Raw genomic sequence first — 18,871 nt, forward strand, 5'->3', positions numbered from 1 at the left:
AGACAGCTACTTTAATTTTTTAAGATGTTGCAGGACGCTTACCAATGTCTTTGGAGGTTAACCTTCGGCGAGGCTTTAACCGAGGCTGTGTAGCCTCAACAGAATCCAGTGGAAAGCTGATCTCTCGGTGTATGGGTGGGAAGCCTTGACTGGGGACACCACCACTCTGAGAGCTTGGCATAGACCCGGGAACCCCTGGTTTTGGCATCTTCATAGACTGCATCAAATGAGCTTTATTGGGGGACATGGAACCTCCCATGGGTCTGGGAAATGGTGCTGGACTCGGAGCACGGGCAATGTGGTTGGGCATGGCTGGAGGGGACTGGTAAGAGGACGGAGGCTGGCGGTTTGCCATGGGCGGCATGGAGCTAGCAGAAGACTGGGGAGGATAAGGCGACTGACGTTGGCCCGGGTGACTCGGCCACTGACTGTCCTGATTTGCCCTGCCCTCTGGGTCATCTGCACGGCTCATTGAAGGGTATGGAGGCCCGTGACCCTGTCTGCTAGGATAAGGGTAGCCCATATCATTCCTAGGGTGCCATACATTACCCTGAGGCCCCCCGGTGGGAGTGGAGGACTGTCCTCCACCCATCATGCCATGCTGAGGAGGTCCCTGTCCCCCATGCTGCATGCGTTCACGGTTATATGGGTACGGGAACTGCCCCTGCATAGGTCTGCGCTCCGGGTATCCACCGTACTGGCTGTACATATCCGGCTGCTGGCCACTGAACTGCATACCATAGGAATCGCCCTCGTGTCGCTTTGCTGGGGGGCCGTACATCCCTTCCCCAGGTCTCTTATAGCCCTAAAGAAGCACAAAATAGTTTGAGTTTTCGTTGTTCTCCAGAACAGGAAGAGTAGATGAAACTTGCCTTGTCTGAGCATCATGATTTCAGTCAGCACAATGGAGTTATCAAGTATTTTGTTTAACTTGCTCAGTCGGAAAATAGTTTTCTGTTCATTAATTTGTGCTGGCAGCGCTACCACAAACCGTTACTCTCACTCAGGATCTTTCTACTTTATTATTACTCCTCCCATAACGTTTTTAGGACGCCATTTCTCCCTCAGTTTTCAACCAATCACCAAATTTCACATGAATACCACCTCTGGGCTGAATTACGTTGCTATGACTTTTGGTGCTGATCTGGATCATCAAACTGGAATGATCCATGAAAAATGGGATTTTTTTCCTCGCCAAGCGTCATTCTCTATCTCTTACCGTTCTGGATCTGTAGGGTACGGTGACCAGACGTCCCGGTTTGTAAGCACGAGTGCAAATCACTGATTTTAGGCCACAGTCTATCTAGTTCTTTATTCTTCTCCTAACATTTTTTAGGATGCTATTTCTCCCTCAGTTTTCAACCAATCACCATCAAATTTCACATGAATACCACCTCTAGGCTGAATTACGTTGCTATGACTTGTGGTGCTGATCTGGATCACCGATCCGGATTGATCCGTGAAAAATGGGATTTTTTTCAATCGCTTATAACTCTGTCGATTTTCATGATTTTTTTTTTTTTTTTTTTTTGCTCAGGGCAGCAAGACGCAACTTTTCTTCGCTAAGCGTCATTCTTTATCTCTGACTGTTCTGGATCTGTAGGGTACGGTGACCAGACGTCCCAGTTTGCAACAGCGAGCGCAAATCACTATGACTTTAGTCCCGATGTCTATCTAGTTTATATTCTGTTATTTGTTGTCTGTCAATTCTCTCAAATGTTCTAGACGAATATCAAAACTTACCCTACGACTCCGCACTATTCCTTACAAAAACCACGTTGAATTTGTGTTACCACATCAGACAGCAATTTAGTGTTGTTTTATCATCATTTACGTTATATTAACGTATGTAGTCATGAGCTAATTGTATTTGAAGCTAAATGAAACTACAATATTCAGAAAATATAATGTCTCTCAACATAAAGTGAACAATTCCACATGAACTTGTCTGACCACGAGCGCTGCACCTGCAGACTGACCTGTGGCTGTGGGTACATTCCATGTGCACTGTACGGCATGCCTTGAGGATACTGCTGTCCGTAACCGTCATGGCCGTGCCTACATAAAGAACACGCACCACTCAGCCATCAAGTTTGGACATGTACTTATTCACCCACAAAAGGGAAAAAAAAACCCGACTAGTCCTTACCTCTGATGTGATGGGTATCTATTTCCTGGGTACATGTTTGGATCGCTGTTGGAAGGCATCATGTTGTTCTGATTTCCAGGAGGCACCATTCCACCATCGGGGCCCATGGCATGGTCAGGCCTGATGAAGACACGTGGCAAAATACATGAAGCTGGATTGAGAGGCGAGTCAAGCTGTCCAGTAGCTTATTGTGAAATATTACTGACCTTCTGTCAAAGCCTTGGCTGTAAGGGTACTGGGGTCTCATGCCCATGGCCTGGGGTCCTCGTGGGTACATATCCTGCATGCCACTGCTGGGCATTGGCCCTGGCATGAAAGAGTCATTGCCACCTACAAATACACACATGCAGTGTTTAAGACTGAAATATTTTAAATGATTCTTTTCCACGGATAATGTGCTCTGGCTCTTGAGACTGCTCCACAAAACCAGAAATGGCCAGCGAAAGTAGTTCGATCCTGAAATCAAGAAGCTGGTGGTCTGGAATGGGCAGCTAACCATTTCGAGTCAGTGCCATCAGTTCAAACAAGTTCAAAACGGACATAAAAAAATATGATCCTGCTTTCAAAATATATGGTTGAAAATAAGAACTAAGAAACCTTTATTTGTCACATGCACACTTCAAGCACAGTGAAATTCATCCTCTGCATTTAACCCATCTGAAGCAGTGAACACACACTCAGAGCAGTGGGCAGCCACACCAGAGCGCCCGGGGAGCAGTCAGGGGTTCGGTACCTCGCTCAAGGGCACCTCAGCCCAAGGCCGTCCCACGTCAACCTAACTGCATGTCTTTGGACTGTGGGGGAAACCGGAGCACCCGGAGGAAACCCACGCAGACACGGGGAGAACATGCAAACTCCACACAGAAAGGCCCTCGCCGGCCACTGAGTTCGAACCCAGACCTTCTTGCTGTGAGGCGACAGCGCTAACCACTACACCACCGTGCCGCCACCGAATGCTAATTCTGGGGTAGAGTCATTACTTTGAGAGAAGCTACACTGTCAAAATACTCAAACTGGGAAAAACCTGTTGTTTTGTGCGTAATCATCGTCTATAATGATATATTTAACCGTGTTCAGACACAGAAGAATCATCTAAAGCATCGGATGGTAAAATATCTTAAAGCCAGAAGCTTAATATAGATACTTATTCTCTCCACATTCACTGGATATGAGCAATCGCATGCTCTGATTGGCTACTCTACGACTAGGCTATCAGCTCCTATAGACCCCTTTCACTGACGTCACCCGAAACCGGAAGTAAACAGACCCTGCGCCATTTTGGAAGACCAACAAACTCATGATTAGGGGGAAATAAGTGAACCCACGAGAATAAAGTGGAGTGGCAAACGACTTAAACAAACAAATCTGAGCTGTTTTATTTATGATTTATTGGCCCAACAGTAGACTTGAAAGAAACCTGTGTGAGACTTGGCAAAAACGTGTGGATATAATGGATAAGTCTGTGCATGATCTGCGGACACTTTTTGAGGTAAGCAAACGCAAGAAATTCAGATTTAAAACATGCTAAATTGGCCTCAAGTTGATAACTGTATGAGGAGCAAGCCTCCCAGACTTCTACAATTTAATAATAATAATAATAATAATAATAATAATAATAATAATTTAGGATGGTTTGGGGCTTGCTCTCCCTCCTATTATATAAAGCATAGTTGTTGTGTAGGCATATATCAAACACATATGTATAATTTGGATAAATTAACTTAAATTATGGATACCTTAATAGTAACAAAGTATTAATTTTTCAACTGAAAAGATATATTATTAAAAGATAAATATCAACAAGATTACCTTGGCCATAACTATGTGTAGGTTATTCTTAATAACAGCTGTAATATCACGAACCAAGCCACTAACAACATAACTGTAAGCCTGTAGCCCTTTGTAGGCTTTCAAGTCATCAGCAGCGTAGGCAGTGTTCGAACTACGGGGTACTCGGGGGATCCGAGATCCCCTGAAACAGACATGAGATCCCTTGAAAACATGATTTGGGAAATGTTGGGGGGTCTCTAAAATATTGGCAAAATGATGTTTATTGACATAGCAATCGTGTGTAACGGGAAGCATTTGCATATCTGAAGTGTTGTTTACATCAAAGATAAAATAAACCGATATGACAACGACTGCTGCTGCCAGGTTGGTTGTTGAGTAGCCTGACTGTTTTTTTTTTTTTCTTGCGTGTGGTATCATTGTTGACGCGAGGTTGTTTTTTGAACATGCCAATGCGGACACGATTTCCCCTGATGAGTTATGACTTCAGATGCGATGCGTGTGTGGAGGTGTGGAGTCCGCGTGATATGTGCGTAAGATAGGCTTCTCATGTGTTTGGAGATCCGCGCTCCGAGACAAGCGCAAGCACCCCCCCCCCCCCCCCCCCCCCCAAGGGAAAAAAAGGGGCCCCCCGAAAACATCGGCATAGTTCGAACACTGAGTGTAGGCACTGGGTGTAAACAACAAATAGTTTACAATGTCTGGGTAGCAAACAGACGGCAGAATTGGTGTCCGGTCCTCCTTATGTTTCCATTCTCCCTTGCCGCGAGTCTTATCATATGGGTCAAACCCATCAATCACAGCCAGTTTCTCCACATACCGTGCCCTTTCTGCAGCTGGTAATGTACTCACATAACCAGAATTATCAGCCATCGTGTCACTTTACTCTCGCTCGTACTTTGTTTTATATTGTGAGTGCATGTACTTGGTCTTCCGATACGGCGCCTAACAAAATCTCACGGCGCGGTGACGTCATGTGAAAGGGGTCTATACTGTGAGTAGAGCAAAACAAAATGGCAGAGCGTGTTGTTGAACCAACCAAGGACGAAATAAAAACTCTAATCGAAAACAAAACCCAAAAAAAAGGTACAAAATATGGAGTGAGCGTATTTGATGGTAAGAACGTATCTTTAATTTAAGAATTATCACATTTTTCACAAATTGCCCCTGTCATTTCACCGGTTTGTTTACGTTCTAAACCGAAATGATTTTGTCAGACATTTTGTATTAAGTTCTTATTTATCAGATTTGCAAAAAAATAAAAATGCTCTGTTTCTCAAAATCCAGTGAATGTGGGGAGAAAAATTATTCCACTCAATCTTGTCGTACACGGATTATAGCTATCAGCTCATGTACGACTCGATTTCGTGGAATAACTATTCTTTAAATTCGTTTCTTAAGACAAGGATTTTTTAAGATGTTACCTTGACAGTTTCGGCGATAAACTTCCGCCTTCTTCAAAACAGCAGGAGGCGTGAACTACCTGTCAAATTGGGCGGGACGTTCACGCCTCCTTAGAGTAACATCAGCTGATAAGGCACGTCACCACTCGACATCTGGTGACTGTTTTGAAGAAGGTGGAAGTTTATCGCTGAAACTGTCAAGGTAACATCTTAAAAAATCTTTGTCTTAAGAAACGAATTTAAAGAATAGTTTCAATAGGTAGACATAATGAACTTTCACTACATATCGTGGAATAACTGTTATTCGCTGCCTAAAAGCAGAGCTCCTGATGAGTTTATCAACAAAATATTCCCAAGGGAACAAAATCCCCCTGAACAGAATAATGATATTACAGCACCATGAATGAATCGTGTCGTGTTTTTCACCTCAATAAATCACTGCATCGTCGTGTGACAGTGAGACCAATAATGAGAGACGCATCGCAGTTATGATACGTATTTATTCCTTTCTTTGACGCCGCATGCCATGCGCCAGAAACACCACCAGCATGTTTATTATGGTGCGACTCTGCTGGGCGCCTGGGGGACAGCAGTGAACCAGCGCTTTCACTTTACGCCATTTCCTATAGAGTTATGATCCAATATTATTGGACATAGAAACTAATCGATATCAACCCGTGGTAGTTTTAGATTACCTATAACTAAGGAAAGATGCTCATGATTACTATTGAACTATACAATGATTGTTTAGGAGTGTGCAGAGTAAGAAATCATTCAGGTTAAAAAAAAAGCACACAGTACAAATATACATTGCCTGCTGTGGGAAACAAAAATCATCAGGATTTCCCATAAAACTAGTCGTTACTGCCTGTGAACCGGACTGCCTCTGAACGGCCCAGTGGAGAGCTGAGTGGACACATGATTGATTTTATATATAATGTGTGTGTTTGTTTTCACGGTGTTCTGTCAAAATGACACAAATCGCTCGGCCGTAGACTCGGCCGTAGCAGAAACCTCCGGTGAGGAGCGGCGATTGCAAGTACAATCGAAACTCTCAGGCAAGCGGGGGAGGGGATTCTCTGCCGAGGCTGCGTGCAGTGTGTTAGCGTGAGCATGTAGCCTACGGGAAATTAATAGCGTGTTGGATCAGCACTAATCCCATGTTTTGGAAAATCGAAATTGTTGTCTCGGGCCCCTCTGGGGCGTCACCAATCCATGTGCCAGGTATGGAGGGGGTGTGTCCAGCCGCGTTGATTTGCATAAGTGACCAGACAGAAACAGACAGCCTTCCTTTAGTAGTATAGAGGATTGATGTGGTAGTAAATAACCCCATGTTGTTATTATTTTTTTCTTTTTTAAAAGTGAATTAAAAATAAGCAGTGGATAAAAACCCATCTCTCTTATGGTGGCGCACACATCTCATACGTATGTACGGACATTGTACGGTCGCAAAAGCCATCAAGCATCATGCTGATGCATTACCATGTTCTCTTAAGTGTAGGGCTCCGCTCTGCACGCAGTGAGCGCCGCTATAAAACTCATCACATTTATGTTTATGCCATGTGTTGCTAAAAAAAAATAAGGTCACAGACTTAAAATAATGATTTGAAGAGGAAACCTCGACTTTGCAGGCATCTGCAGTAAAATAAATAGATACAGAATACTGTTATTGCTTAAACAAACCAAACAAACCACAATTCCTTTTACCAGACACATCTGTCCACATGTGCATTAATTCTTGTCTGTGGTGATAAAACATTCCAGATACTAAATTATTTAATTGCGGATAGTAGAGTTTGCTTATTCCACAGCAGTTTGGCTCTGAAGGCAGTGGAACCATGCGCTGTTTCTCAGGCACATTCAGTCGATCAGGAGAAACAGCCCCAGTAAGGGTTCGCTGGAAAATGGTGCTTGATAAATGACAACATTAGATATGCAACAAAGCAGACACTAGGGGGCAGTGCTGCCAAACAAACCACCTTAAATCACAACTACTGCTGGAGAGATGAGACTGAAACACGCACACACCACCACGACATGGCAAGAAGCAGCCCGTCAGAACAGGACGCCTGAAGACGGGAATTTAAAAAAGAAAAAAGTTGACCTTTATTGATTAGACTTTTTACGCTACACTGACTCACCTTTCCTTTGACCTCCGTAGGGCTCCTTGTTGGCATCATACTGCATTCGGGCATCGATGCCCCCTCCTCCCTGCTGGTACATCATACCAGGAGGGATGTTGGCTCGCTTTTGGAAAGCTGGATCGCTGCTATCAGAAAACGGATCCTGTACACTGACACCACTGTTTCTGCAGAGAAAGGTCAAACAGAACCAGGATCAACACAAACAGGAAATCAAAATAAAAGAACGCACGCCGTCTCGACAGAACACTTGGTAATTAGCCAGAGCTCTTTTCTCTGTAATGCAGTGTGTGATGTGACAGGGTTTCAAATTTTGTGGATAATGGGACCGTCGGCGTGGAAGCCGTACCACGGTTTCTAGGGTAAAGTGTGAAAATCGGACATTTTGGATCCTGCTGAAAAGAAAACTGTTCACACTGTGAGGATGGATGGACCATCATTTTACAATATTCCCAGCAGGCCGAGGTCTGGACGGGATGAGTGAGGTGGTCACTGGAGACCACTTAAACAAACAAACAAACCAGTCACCTCTTTAGCACAAGAACCAGTGAAGATCAAGTAAATCTGACACTCAGCCACAGCTTTTGTGACAATGTCTGCATGCAAAATGTACAATACATGGCCAAAAGTATGTGGACACCTGACCATCACACCTACAAAGCTGGACGCACACAATTTTCTACAATGTCACGGTGCTCCCGTACACAAAGCGAGCTCCATGAACACATGGTTTGCCAGGGTCGAGTGGAAGAACTCGAGTGGCCTGCACAGAGCCCTGACCTCAACCCCACTGAACAGACACCGCACTCCAAACCCTCCGCAAAAGAGTGGAGGTAATTAGAACAGTAAAGAGGAGACCAAGTCTGTAATGGGACCTTCAACATGCATACACTACGTAGCGCATGTTAATATTAAGTGAGAGAAATAAGCGTCTCTCACTCAACAGCTCCGTCTTGGCTCAGAAACGTCATCTCAAGAAGAAGTGAGCAATTTCTGAACTAAAATTGCTTGAACTTCTGTTTTAAGATCAAAGTTATAACCCAAAAAATATTCAGATCTCATTATCTGTAGCCGCTTTATCCTGTTCTACAGGGTCGCAGGCGAGCTGGATCCTATCCCAGCTGACTACGGGCGAAAGGCGGGGTTCACCCTGGACAAGTCGCCAGGTCATCACAGGGCTGACACATAGACACAGACAACCATTCACACTCACATTCACACCTACGCTCAATTTAGAGTCACCAGTTAACCTAACCTGCATGTCTTTGGACTGTGGGGGAAACCGGAGCACCCGGAGGAAACCCACGCGGACACGGGGAGAACATGCAAACTCCGCACAGAAAGGCCCTCGCCGGCCCCGGGGCTCGAACCCGGACCTTCTTGCTGTGAGGCGACAGCGCTAACCACTACACCACCGTGCCGCCCATATATTCTGACCTACATAAAGCTATATTAATAAACACTCATGCATATCACTCTCACATGCAATTCAGAGTCAGCAACAGTAAACTACATTATGTGCCATATTTGATATCTTTTTTCTATCCATATTCACTGGTTATGAGCAATCACGTGCTCTGATTGGTTACTCTACTACTAGGATATCAGCTCATATACCGTGAGTAGAAAAAAACAAATGGCAGATCGTGTTACTGAACCAACCGAGGACAAAATAAAAACTCTCCTCGAAAACAAAACCCCAAAGAATACAAAAAAAAAGCAAAAAAAAAAAAGTATATTTTTATTTTTCAAGAATAATTATTATTATTGGATTTTTCACGAATTGTTCCGGTCATTTCGCCGGTTTGTTTACATTCGTCATCTTTAAGCATTAAAACGTGTTGAATTTTTTTAGACTGGTTCAAAAACTCAAAGAAGTTTGAAAATTACAGAACTGAAATGTCTGAGGAAGAATTAAATACACGTCTAAAGCTATTCTATTCCTCGGCACGACAGCGAGACGGCACTTTCTATTAAAAAAACACACAAAAAACCCACTAAAGTCAGTTAATGCCGCCATCGACAGGTTTTTAGAAGTCCGCCTGAGCTGAAATGATTCTGTCGGACGTTTTGTATAAAGTTTTTATTTATCGAGTTTGCAAAAAATAAAAATGCTCCGTTTCTCAAAATCCAGTGAATGTGGAGAGAATAAAACAGTTATTCCACTCACTCTCGTCGTACAGGGATTACAGCCATCAGCTCATGTACGACTCGATTTCATGGAATAACTTTATATACAGTATAATCAATTCTATAAACTGACCAAACCATGACCTTTCTAATGCACCATCACCAAGAACCCTTGTTTCCAAGCAGGTGTTTATTTAGTTATCTATTTATTTTTATCTCATACCCGTCCTTGTTAAAGCCCATCGTGCCTTTGTTCGTCCTGAGCTTTCAGTAGAGCCGCTTATAGTGAACAAGAGTCAGAAAGTGAAGCCTACAGCACTGTGGACCTGGAGATTCAAGATCGTTTGCGGAGTTCATCAGCAGAACGCGATGCATTTTACCCACCTGGCACTTTGCTGAGGGGGCATGTGGCTGTGTGGAGTAGAGGCCGGAGTCGGCGGCTTTAAATCCCCGGGCATCTCGGTCATGGAGCTGCTGCCTGTCGACTGAGGAGTCTGAGGGCCCTGGAGAGAGCCGGAGTTCGCTACGGGGGGAGAAACAAAACACAAATAATGTGATGAATACATTAATGTGGTGTTTCTTCTAACCAGTCCTTCACTCAGCGCTTCAGAGGGTCAGGGTTCGGTGGAGTTTCACATGTTCTCCCCATGTTCATGTGGGTTTCCTCCAGGTTTCTTCCTACCATCCAAACACATGGCAGGAGGTGCACTGGGTCGGCCACCCGCGTCTCTAGGTGTGAACGAGCGTGTGAATGCGTGTGCGTGCGCGCTGGCATCCCATCCAAGGTATATTCCAGCCTTACAGCCACTTTTTCTAGGATAGACTCCTGATGACCAAGCCTTCATTTGTCACATACACATTACAGCACAATTAATTAGTTTTTCTTTTGCATATCTCTCAGCTTGCTAGAAAGTTGGAGTCAGAGCACCATGATACAGAGAGCAGAGAGGGTTAAAGGCCTTGCTCAAGGGCCCACCAGTGGCAAGCTGGCAGTGCTGGGGCTCGAACCCTGAACTTCTGATAAGTAATCACATCCATGGATATTCCACTGCTTGAAAAACAATCAGCAATCCAGCAACAATTAAGCCGCCGATCCATTCCGTTTCCATCTCATGGTCAGCCAAGAAGGAAAGAAAACATCAGGCATATTCTACTCAAAACTTTCACACATGACATGAAGATGAAGAGAACATCCACGAAGGATTTCAAAGTGATCAGTAACAGGGAATTTGCAGAGGTTTTGCTGCACAGAAATATAGCGGAGTAGTGGTCACATGATTTCAAGACAAAAACAAAGGACAGGATTGTGGGAAGGGCGGGTCAGCCCCTTTAACCGCCGAGCCACCACGACTAGATCAGCCTGAAGGGATCAGACTGAACATTATTCACACTATAACACCATTTATTCATCCCTCACTCAAAAAACTAATCCTCGACGCCAGATCCACCGCAACCCCGACCAGCCCTTACTGAAGAACAAATAAATGACTCGCTCCTTTACTGCCAGTTAAAGGAGAACTGAGGTCATTTTTAAACTTGCTTTATTTCTTAATTAACAGGTTATTCAATTACGTTTTCAGTTTTAGTAACCTTATATCGTGACTCATATTGGCAACTAACTGCAATTAAATATTATACTTATCGGCCTATTGGGTTTGTAGCCATGTTGAATTTAGTGCGTTTGGTCCACGGCAGGCGTCGCTTATCCGCGCGATCTTCACCAGACTTGTGCAAGACTTCGAAACGTGAAGAAGTGTCAGCCAGGCGTCAGCACTGCCATTTTGAAAACTGTTTTCCAAACGAAGTATTGCACAAAAACGAGTTTAAATGACGATTACTGCCGACTTTTCTCTAACTTTCCTGATTGCTATCAGAACAAACAAAACTTCCGGCGTGATTATGTCAGCATTCGAAAGAGGGCGCGCGCGGCTTTTGACGACGTTGGCAGATGTCGGTGACTTTGATTTCGGCTGTACGTTTTACTTCCGTCCTACGATGTCTCGCACAGGTCTCAGCGAATCTCGTTTACGCCCATTGCTTTGACATATGGACTGATATATTACAGAGCATATTTCAAACACTCAGAACTTGCTATAGCAGCGACAAAATAGCGATCAAACATGCGTTCCGATATTTAATAAAATGAGAAATAGAATTTTGATAATAAAAAAAAAAAATTGCCTTCAGTTCTCCTTTAAGACGATGCACTTCACTTATAAACTGCAACATCCACTTTTTATATTTAAAGATTTTTAATATCAGCATTTGCATGTCGTAATGAATAAATGAGGCGTATTAAAAAAAGGAAAGACCTTACAAAATACTCTCAAATCGTTTAATTTCTATAATCTAATAAGACGTGGATACAGCAGGCACAGGATCTTGTATAAGCAGACATCGTAATAAAAAAAATGTGGCGGAGGATAAGTGGAGGAATTAATTGGCAGAGCTGGAGGGAAAAAAAAGAAAAGCAGTGCAGCATTACGATGTAATGAAAGTGTGTCAGCTCTGAAAGTAAACAATGCAGATTGGTTACAGGAGGAAGGGCCTCACACACACACACACACACACACACACGCGAGCATGAACTGGAGTGACCTTGATGCCATATTCAGTGCGAGTGAGGGAAGGAGGGAGGGAAAAGAAGAGAGGGGAAAAATGCTGGCTCACTGGTCGCTGTGTAGGGGTCAGACGGAGGTCATTTTTGTTTATATCTCACACTCCGCCTCCTATTAATCTTCCCCGGGGAACCCCCCTCCTGCTGCCTGACAGCGCTCTCTCTCTCTCCGAGTGAAGGAAGGAAGGAGGGAGGGAGGGAGGGAAATCCTTCAGCGGCTTGCTTGACAGCTCTCCCTCTCCTCCCCACCCCTCCTTTCACTTTCCCTCTCGCAGCATGACTAAATCACCTGTCAGATATTTTTAGCGCTCGCACAGCCAGCTCAAATTGATTTGAGGGCAGATGGAGGAAGGATGCCGGCGACGAGCCCCAGCTTTGGAGGACCATCTATCAGTCTAAAGGACAGACTGAACATCATGCACACTATAACACACTTTCAAACGCAACGCATCACTCACTCGGAAACTAATCCGAGAAATCAAATTACCCAACCGCAGCCAGAACATGGGGCGGAGCAACGCTGACGCCGTCATCACAACAAACACGACAAAATGGGATCATACAACCATCTTCCATACGTGTCCTTTTGAGTCTGGGTCCTTTCCCGGTTTCTTCATGTCGTCTCGGGGAGTTTTACCTTAGCACCGTCAGCGATGGCGACTTCTAAGGGTCTCGTATTACAAGGATCATGTTAATTATGTTTATTTATAGTGCTTTTAACAACAGAGAGTTATAAAGCAGCTTGACGGAACGCTGTGGGTGTGGGCTGTGGTGTTCAAGCCTTCACAAGCAACCCAAAGACGGAGAGGTAAAGGCAAACGGTACTAAAGGGTGTTTGGTCTGAGCAGACTGTGAATACGGGCCCTGAGGTGGGCACAGGAGCGTCTCTGTGAATACAGCACAATTCGACGGCGTCCACAGGGTGTGAACCGTGTAAGGAAGTGCCAATCTTTAGGGTGTCCATGTGATGATCGAGTACAGGCACTGAATGGGGCGCTGCGTCAGAGACCGGAGGAACAGAAACCCAAAACAATAAGTGCAGAAACGGTCATTTTCTACAGGCGCTTTACACTTACTGAGGGAATTGGACAGGTGCGTCTCTGCAGGAATCCTTTCCATGGTGTCCGACACGCTATAGGACAACATTACGAGTCTGTCAGTGGTGAAAGCAAGCACCTTACTCTGGCATGCTTGACTTCCCTGTTGAGTTACACTATCTAGCTGCTTTGTGGTTGCCAGTTATAGCATTCTATTAGCCTAATAAACTAGACCCACCCGCCTAGCGGCCAAAAATATTTTTGCCTAGCGAATGGGTCTAGCCTCGCACCATATCAACAAAAACACCCCGGGCATCAAATCGTGCCCACCAATCACAACGCAAGGTTTTTGTTTGGATTCTTTGGGCGGACTTTTGCAGGAGTGACGACAAAGCTGCGCGACGCTGGAGAAAGCACAACAGGAAAGATGGCTACGGGCTAGTACAGCGCGCATTAGACTCCGCTTTGGAATCAGTTTTAGAAGAATTAGACTTGGAGTTTTGGTTGAAACATGAGCAGGAAGAGGCTCTCCGCTCATTCCTTTTCAAGAAGGACGTTTTCGCTGTTTTGCCGACCGGCTATGGCAAAAGTCTGATCTACCAGCTGGCTCCGCTCGTAGCCAAAAGGATGGGGCTAGTTTGTGCAGTACGAAGAATTAATAAACAGCTTTGAAACATTACTTTTTGATTGTTTCTTATTTTCCCGTTATTTTAAATTTAAGGGAAATTATTTCACCAAACACCACTAAATAAAAACTCTCAAAAACAGTTTAAGCAAACCCTTGAAAAACACTTGGAAAAAAATAAGAGTTTATGTTAAGTATGTGGTACAGACTCCAAACTTGTGGTCATCATCTCCAAACTTCTTAATATCTAGAACCTGTTTATTAATTAATACGCATTTTGAAAAATTATTTATTTCAAGGTCTCCCCCACTGCTTTCTGTCGCTCTGACTACGTCACAGTCACTGTTGCGCTGATTGGTCAGAGCGTTGGCCTATACGCACAGAGACAGTTTGAAAGACAGCGGTTTGTTCCTCCTACACCCGTCGGAAATGTCTACGGATCGAGGCCAGACTAAATATTCACATTTATTCTGGCTTGCCAGGCTAGCATTCTAAGTCAATAATGATTTCAATCATTTTTGTCCTGAGTAAATATTTGGACCCAGAGATAAGAAAACAGGGCCCAGGTTTAAGAAAATGAAAAATAGAATTTTCCTTTAAAACTCAACCGCTCAGTTGTATTAACGCTCTGGGGTCGAGAGCTTCTCCAGCGACGCGCAGCAGGTTTAGAATGCGGAGGTCATGTATTGAGATAAATATCTTCGCAAGTTTTTAAATCATACAAGCATGATAAACATATTGACAAACTTTATACTTTACACTTTCCTCTGTGCCCACTGCCAAATAATATTACAGTTTTTAAATTACCTAAATTAGATGAAACAGAAAACTTGTCCCCTTCCTCAGTCTCACCGGACTCGGAGCGCTGAGCGCACACTTACACATTCATAAAAGACTGTTCCCATGGTAACGGCACGGTAATCACTTTCATTCTTTCGGTTTCAATTGGTTTCTCTTTCGCAGTGGGACCGCCCACCGTAAACACGATAAAATCTGTCAGACATAGTTCAGGCTATTTGGAGGTAAAACTTGTTGCGAGATGGCACGCGGATTTTATGCGCTTCGGATGATTCAGGACAGCGATTCGGTTCAGTCTTGAGAACCGCGACACTGATGAATGGTGCCCTTTTTTCTTTAAAACTTTGACATGATCCAGCCAAAGATCAGCTCGAGTAAGTGTACATATTTCGTCTATTTCTGACGAGCAGATTGGTTGATATGCGTGCGCTGTCGTGCAAACACAGGAAACATGACTGAACAATTTTTCAAGAGTTAAAAAGTATTTCCCTCAAAAATAGTTAATTTTGCTGTATTTTGAGTTTAGAGAGTAAAATTTGGAGTTGGAGCAAAATTACAGAGTAATTGTGTAACAGAGTTGATTGTGGCTCTGAACGGAATAAAATAGTACAAGAGTTAATTTCAAGACACACTGAATCGAGTCAAACACCAAAATAAAGTCAAATAGCAGATAAATGAAGGTGTTGTAAAAATCAGTATTAGAACTGTGTTGGAATGTGTGAAAACACATGACCTTACCCATTGGGACTTGACCTGATGGGATTAAGAGTTGGCAGTGGGAGGGGTTTTCACTCTTCTCATAGAATGGAATGGAATTTTTTGCCCTTCTCATTGAATATCCCTCCCACTGCCAACCCTTTATCCCAAAACAATAGAACATAAATGTTTCTGATGGCCAGTTAATTCTCCAAATCAATGGAGCAGAGTTAAGTTTTTGTGTTTGATCCATTCCTCAGACTGAACAGAATCACCTCAAGTGACCAAAACGGTTCGACACAGTGGGTAAGGTCATGTTTTTACACACATTCCAACACAGTTCTAAAACTGCTTTTTACAACATCTTCATTTATCTGGTATTTTTTAAAAGTACAATCATGACGTACAGACTACAGAGATATTATTGTAGCTGAACTTGTGCTGAATACAAAAAAAAGTCATATGACTTTGAAAATACTGTGAGGATGTGTTGAAATTAACAACAAAACCATTAGTGCCAGAAAATACTCTCAGACCCCAGAGGGTTAATGTGATGGAACGAAAGTCTAAGCCTCTCAGGATCAGGGCGTCCGCCAAATGCTGTAAATAAAACTGTAATAAGCACTGACTTTAGATTTTCAATCATACTGGATCTTAGGATATTTAAAAAATAATAATAATAATAAAAAAAAGACCCGAGTCAAATGGATGTCACCTGAAATGCTCAACACACCTCAGATGAATGTTTTTTCCATTTTTCGGACTATTATTTAGGCAATTTGGGAATTTAATTTGGTGAAGCTCATTTTGCCTTTTTAAAAAATATCTGCATGATCTGAAACTATTTTTATTTTATAAAGGAAATAAAAGTTTATTTATTTTTATGTGCTTCACCATTAATCCTAAAAAAGGGGAAAAATAAATAGTGAGGAAATGAATAAATGAATGAATGGCAGAGTAACCACAACAGTGTTTGCCAATTACTGTAGAGCCAAAGTATAATTAAAAAATAAGTTAATTAAAAAACAACAACAACAACAAAAAAAACAATTATAAACAAAGTAGTCTACTAACAACACAAGACCGGTTATAAAACACAAGGTTTAGATATTAGTTATTAACTTAGAAAAGCAACCCGTCCACACATGGAGCAATTAGTGAAGACAGACAGTGACAGGACGTCAAAACCGTCAGTTAGAGCACAATTTTTGTCTGGACCTGAATATTAATAAATATTTAATAAATAAATAAATAAATAAATAAAGTCCATTACCATTTTCGAGTTGCTCGGTCGTACTTTTCAGCATTAAACTGAATTTAAAAAAAGAAAGAAAAGGTACAAATGATCTTTTAGTAACCGAGTGATGTTTAGGACAGAGAGGCCGTGTACCTGGTGATGGCGGCTGGATCTTGGCCTGCTGCTGCTGCTTCTTGCCGTCAGTGTTGAAGGCGTCTGGTGGAGGTTCTTCACCCCGCTCCACTTTACACTCATAAGCGAACAGGTACTGGATGTACTGCTTCTTCAGAGAGCTCGCGGAGCTGCTCGATGTTCCCACGTTCAGATGAGTGGAGAGCTCGCGCCACTTCTTATTCTTATTCACCTGCACACAGAACGGAGGGGTTACAGCGAAACCTGGGAAAGTAAGAAACGGACACGAGCGGCGTGCTGCTTTAAATCACTGCTTCATCGAATTTTCAGATTATTTGGGCTGGACAGGTGGATCAGGGTCCTCTTTAAATATTTCAGTGTATGAAGTCCTCCATCACGGCGAAACCCATCAGTGCCAGTGAAGGAGGAGTGGCCTCTGTAGGTCACTACCAGTAAAGGAGGCGTGGCCTGCCATTTCTGGAAGGTAACAGTTCAGTTCTGGTTGAATTCATATCCTGAATTGAATCAAGCAGCTCTATATTCTATCAAAGGTCTTTATGTGCATCTTTAAACGTTAATCATGGATGGAGATCTTGGATCAGAAGAGGACCCTGAGACGAATCGCACGTGTTCTGTAACTGATGATCACTACAGAACTGGCTTCCTTCGCTCACCATGGCCAGGCCTCCGATGTCCCGCACACACAGGTAGAGGCGGCACAGGTCCAGGGGCTTCTTCCCTACGGCGGGTAGGTTGGGTACAGGTGTGCCCCTCTCCTCCATGAAGGCCAGGTAACGGTCCACCCAGGCCCTCCTCTCCGGCTCACTCCCCATCTCATACAGGCGTGTGATCTTCTCGTTCGTCATGGTGGCTGGGTTCGGCTTCTACACAACACACACACACACCCTCTGAATAACTACGCAGCTTCCTGGGACATGAATCACATTCTGTAGAACATGCTGTTCAAATCAGTCATAGTAAAAACACTGACAATAAACCAGAAGGAAACGCCACATGATCAAAACAAAAGCTCTTAATGCAGCTTCTCATGAGAGAGGGACAAAAATATAATAAAAGAATAAACTATTGGTTTATATTGTGGCTGTGGGTAATTCTCCTATCTGATTGGCTAGTCGGGGTCTTACTTTCTTATAAATCAGTCGCCTCTCACTATGTTGCTTTCAGCCTGAGAACACAAACACACGGCACACTCACCATTCAAGTCGTAAAAGCCACAAGAGCACTGTTGCTAGGCAACTGGAGAATATGGACACTGAGCATGAAAGCTATGGGTTTTTTTGTTTTGTTTTTTTAAACATGGCAATGATTTAGCTAGCATTTCATTTCTACGGAAATGTAAAGACACAGTGATGATGGAAACGACACAAAACCATCAGGAAGATCGGCAGATGTTTTACGAGCTCCATCACAATGTTCTGGTAGAAGTTTCCACTGCTGCATTTTAGGGTCTGTTTACAGAAAAACTATATACCACTGCAAACTGGATAAAAATATACATTAACACTTTAATCAGTAACAAAGACCACATGGTGAGACATAGCTGGAGTTTCCGTTGTTTCTTATTGTGTCCTAATTTATTATGATATTGATATCGTATCAACACATCACCCAAACCTACTCCTAATGCACCACCAATCCCTGATACAGGTACAGACACACGTCTGGAAATTAACTCTGGTCATGAAGTTCTCCAAAACAGGAACAACACACTTGGGGGTGTGCTGCTACAGGAAAATATTCAACGGTGCAAAGTAGTGTTACTGTTCCCACCCTGAATTTGCTATGTTACCTCGAACCATTTAAAAAAAGAAAAAAAAAACCCTGCTCTGTCCTGAAGACTTTCCTGACACCTGTTACATCAGCTCGTCACAGAAAACCTCACCGGATCAATAATTACTCCTTTATTATATCAGGTTGAGCGGAGCGTCTGGTCTGTCACGCAAGTTAATGCTATAGAAACGATAATGGATTAGAATGAGCACGCTCATATAAAATAATTAATGCTGATCAGGATGGAGCAATCAGCAGCACTGTGGTGTAAAAAATACAACTCGTATCGTTCACACTGGGGGAGAAAACAAAACACATGGAAGCAGG

At 43.3% G+C, this 18,871-nt stretch overlaps 1 protein-coding gene across 9 annotated transcripts in view; it reads right to left on the bottom strand.

The window, feature by feature from the left end:
• arid1b (AT-rich interactive domain 1B) overlaps nt 1-18,871 on the bottom strand; it is a 123,285-nt gene that overhangs the window by 3,475 nt on the left and 100,939 nt on the right. For all 9 annotated transcript variants that reach the window (XM_060917993.1, XM_060917990.1, XM_060917988.1 and 6 more), the window contains 8 exons: nt 17,428-17,637; nt 16,775-16,985; nt 9,996-10,134; nt 7,482-7,648; nt 2,356-2,479; nt 2,150-2,269; nt 1,980-2,058; nt 43-805 (listed from right to left, as the gene is read on the bottom strand). In XM_060917993.1, coding sequence (XP_060773976.1) covers nt 43-805; nt 1,980-2,058; nt 2,150-2,269; nt 2,356-2,479; nt 7,482-7,648; nt 9,996-10,134; nt 16,775-16,985; nt 17,428-17,637 — 1,813 coding nt within the window. The remainder of the gene's footprint in view (nt 1-42; nt 806-1,979; nt 2,059-2,149; nt 2,270-2,355; nt 2,480-7,481; nt 7,649-9,995; nt 10,135-16,774; nt 16,986-17,427; nt 17,638-18,871) is intronic.

Source organism: Neoarius graeffei, chromosome 3, assembly GCF_027579695.1.
Source record: "Neoarius graeffei isolate fNeoGra1 chromosome 3, fNeoGra1.pri, whole genome shotgun sequence".
NCBI lineage: Eukaryota > Metazoa > Chordata > Actinopteri > Siluriformes > Ariidae > Neoarius > Neoarius graeffei.